At 32.7% G+C, this 4,434-nt stretch overlaps 1 protein-coding gene across 1 annotated transcript; it reads right to left on the reverse strand.

Moving 5' to 3' along the window:
• Positions 1-1,288: 1,288 nt before the first annotated feature.
• LOC134692237 (toll-like receptor 4) lies at positions 1,289-4,050 on the reverse strand. The gene is made up of 2 exons (XM_063552687.1): positions 2,418-4,050; positions 1,289-2,039 (listed from the first exon to the last, which is right to left on the reverse strand). The coding sequence occupies exons 1-2, from the start codon at positions 4,048-4,050 to the stop codon at positions 1,357-1,359; spliced, it is 2,316 nt and encodes a 771-aa protein (XP_063408757.1). The 3' UTR covers positions 1,289-1,356.
• Positions 4,051-4,434: the final 384 nt, after the last annotated feature.

Below are 4,434 nucleotides of genomic sequence, written 5' to 3' on the forward strand. Positions count from 1 at the left end.
ATTTTGTAAGTTTTCCGAAAGTACACATGTGCATTCATACACGGTGGAAGATATATAATCATAGGAAATAATTGATTTTTACTGTATGAAAAGATTTGAGTGTAATCATACCTGTCCAGAGATAATGCACAATATGGATTTGTTGTTCATGTAAATCACATTGGAAAGCTTAAAGAACTTATAAGTATTCAAGACGAATATGTCGAAAATCGACCATAATAGTTTTCACAGGAATTTGACAGTTCTTGTCTATTCGTTTTTGATGCGTTTTGTTATTTAATTTTGCCATGTGATTAGTGACTTTCCGAATTGATTTTCCTCTGAGTTCAGTATTTTTGTGATTTTACTTTTCATTGTTCAAAACATGGAATTTTGCATTAATTTACCAAAAACAAAGAAAGGGATACCAACTGGCAATGGATGTTCAAGCAGATCAGGCCAAAACAAGTTGACAATGACATTACCAAAAAAGAAACACGATGAAAAGAGAAAGAAGAGTACACAATACATTACATGAAAATATTATGACTGAGACCCGAAAATAAAAATGAAAAACAAGAGTGATCTCATCTGTTCCGGAAGTGTAAATAGTCCTGATCTACATGTTGAGTAGACATTTACAATCAGGATGTTAACTTTATTTTGAACGAACGTTCTATTTTTCACCTCTCGTCATATATATTGAAAAGACCTCAAGTTCTGATTTACATGTATTTGACTTATATAAGAATTAGGTGACATACAGGCACAACAAAGTAACTTGCAAAGTTTCAGATATATCGATTATGTTTTATCACTCAATAACCAACATTTTGAGGAGTGCTTGTATCCTACATATCCCTAAATTATTAAACAACGAAAATATACATGATATAATTTATTTATCATAGTCAGGACAATTTTCAATAAATAAAAAAAAAGTGCCGTATGTCCTATCAATTTGATATTCGATAAGATAATTACTAGCTATGTAAAACCACAGACAGGTTATCAGAATAACACAAAATTGAGAATGGAAATGGGGAATGTGTCAAAGAGACAACAACCCGACCAAATAAAAAAACAACAGCAGAATGTCACCAACAGGTCTTCAATGTAGCAGAAATTACCGCACCCGGAGGCGTCCTTGAGCTGGCCCCTAAACAAATATATACTAGTTCAGTGATAATGAACGTCTATATTAGGCTACCATTGTGTATAAAAGTCACATTGAAATACGTTACATTAACTAATTTACTAAACTGTTAACAACATTTTGATATCACATATGAGTGTTCGATTCCCTCACTCTTAACATTGACGCATCCCCCCACCATCCACACACACATTTTTTTTAATTCTATTTCACGATCACATCTACCGCGAGGAATCGATCAATCGTTCCCAAAATGCTTCTTTGTCTTCCTCCTCATCCGGGAAAGTTAAGTAACTCTCGTCTTTCATTATATCATACATTTTTCTAGGGATGTCTCTTTCTTTGATTTTTTCCTTTATAACCATTATCATACAATTAACACCTTGCCTGGACACAACATATTCCATATAAGCCATATTGAGTTCGTATATACACCATTTTGACTTTAGGAAAGCAGGAGTTACTACGAAAATGACTTTACGACTATTATGGATAGCATTGACTATATTGTCAGCGATATCGCAGCCAGGAATAAAATCACGTTCATGAATACACAGACGAAAGTTCTCGTTCACTTCTAGTCGTTTTGTTAGTTCCATAATAGCGAAAATTCGTTCCTCAACAGCGTATGAAAGGAAAACATCAAATTTGTAGTTTTGTCTATCTTCCAAACGCATATAATCATGTTGAAAATAATTTCGCTTCGCAATATAGTACCAGTAATTTATCTTCCATCTGTTTTTGTATAATATAGCTATTATGAGACAAACCAAAAACGCAATAATCAAAATCAGACAAACAATTATCACAACAGTATGTGTAGAACATGTTTTGTCAAGAGATAGAACAGCATCTATCAAAGTTTCATGATTTGTAGAATTTGAACATTCATAATTAGAAAAACCTTTAAATACAAGTTGATATTTTTGTAACCATTTCAAAAATATACGAGAATCACAGGAACATATGAACGGGTTTTTGGAAAGATCAATTTTCAAATTCCTACTCGTACGCGTACGTTGACTTATGCCATTCATTGCGTTTTTTGATAAGTAAAGAATTTGGTTTTTAGATAAATCAATGAAAGTCAGATCTGGCATATGTTTAACATTGGTATCAAAATCCGTTAGCAAATTGTCTTTTAAATTTATCAGTCTTATTTTCTGCAAATTCCAAAAAATATTTTTTGAAAGTAACGAGAGTTTGTTTGATGACAAATCTAAATATAGAAGATTAGTTAGCGAACCAAAAACAAAGACAGCATTTTTGTTTTGCAGTGTACCAGCTAGACCTAATAGATTATTATTCAGTAATAAAGTTTCTAGTGAGGGTAAGGAATTAAGAAAATATGGAGTAAGGCTAGAGCATCTATTTCCTGAAAGATCAAGAAATTTAAGATTTGTTGCGTTACAGATAGGACCAATAAAACTATAGAATTGATTATTGCTAAGGGTAAGATTTATCATCGACAGGGTATTGAATATTGTCCAACGAATCGCATACCCCATTCTTGAATTATTCATTACAACCGACTTCACATTTTCAGGAACCACTACATAGTGGACGTCGACATCTCCAAGGGGATAAGAACACCTCCAAGGATCTGGATTGTCGGAAATTTGAACCGACTTGCTACTTTGAATATAATCGTTGTAGTGTTGTGGGATGTAAGAACACGTACCAGTAGTATTATCCCCATTCACGGTCTTGATCCTCGATTTCTCACACGTGACATCTCCAAGAAAATGTACACAACAAGGAAAACGTGCTGCACCATTTTGGGACATTTGATGATTATTTATATTACTTATATCAATGCTAACTAAGTTAATCAAATTATCATATGGCCTATAGGTGTATGCTCCACCCACCCAACGGTTCTCACTAATACTAAGGATTAACAGAGACGATGGCAAATACGTAAGTATCCCTGGCTGCCCAATATCGATATTATTTCCGTCAATATAAAGTTCTTCCAGGGAGGTGTTTCGTAAATTTGTTATATCATCGCAATACAGTGTGACAGATCTACTGTCCTGACAATATAAGTTTCTAGCTTTAAATATTTTTATGTTTGTAAGATTAAGGTCATACGTTATATTACGGAATCCACAGAGTCCAAGATATCGGTTATTAGATATATCAAGATATTTCAAATTAGTTAGTTTTCCAATAGCTCCTTTGTGAATACTTGTAAAAGAACAGAAGCAAGGAGAACCGGTATTATTGTACACATTTGTCCACACTTCAAGAGTAGAAATATCTAAATATTCAAGAAAAGGGAGATAAAGGAAAAAATCTTCCCTAATGATAAAAGTTCGTGACGTATTGCACACACCAGTGAGTCTCAATGACTTTAGATTCGATAATCTCTCAAAACTCCTTCCAAATTTAATACTTTCAAAAATATCGACAGATAAAAATCGCAGAAAAATTAATGGGGCCAACACATTATCGAATTCTGGAAAACCTTTTTCGGGAATTACGTTTCCTGATATATCAAGTAATTTCAACAGCGAGAAATTTGAAAACATAGTTGGAAAGAAGATAGGTTCATCTATCAACAGTTCATTTGATGATAAATCTAGAAATTTGAGACCGGTTATTTTCCAAAATAATATTTTCTCAGTATCAAACGATAACGTAGAGATCAAATTGTTTGAAACATTCAAATTTTGTAAAGATTCTGGTAAATTCTCGTTTGAGGGAGGATATATCAAATAATTGAAACTGAGGTTGATTGATGTGACGTTTTCGTTAAACATAGGTGACGAGTTTAATTGCCTGCCACTGCAGTCTGCATATATCCCATCTTCAAGTAAGATACACCGACATTTTGGCTCTGTTGAACATGATATCTCTGATGAAACAATTTTGAATGAAATATTCAGAAGGAGAAATGCTTTGATAATCATACTGTCTACAAAAAAAAAAGAAGATAGAAAATTATATATTTATGAAATACATGCTCTGTTTCTCCGCGATCACAATTGCAAAATATAACAGTAATTTTATATTAGACTGTAATGGGTTGGCAATTAGAATTTCACAACAATCAAAACGAATAAGTTAATTGTAATTTGAAAATAATACATAAAAGTATCGCAAGTAATACTGCGTTTGCGACAGTCAAGTCGATAATTGACTGCGGCAACTCTTCAAATGAATTAAAATATTCCTAAAATATTTACAAAACAAAATGCTATGTTACACAACAGAAGTGAATCAGAATAATTCTTAGTCCAAAACTTCGAAACAGAGCATTGCCTATTATTAAACGATGTAACTCAATTTGTTAT

The sequence above is a fragment of the Mytilus trossulus genome, chromosome 12 (genome assembly GCF_036588685.1).
Source record: "Mytilus trossulus isolate FHL-02 chromosome 12, PNRI_Mtr1.1.1.hap1, whole genome shotgun sequence".
Classification (NCBI taxonomy): Eukaryota; Metazoa; Mollusca; class Bivalvia; order Mytilida; family Mytilidae; genus Mytilus; species Mytilus trossulus.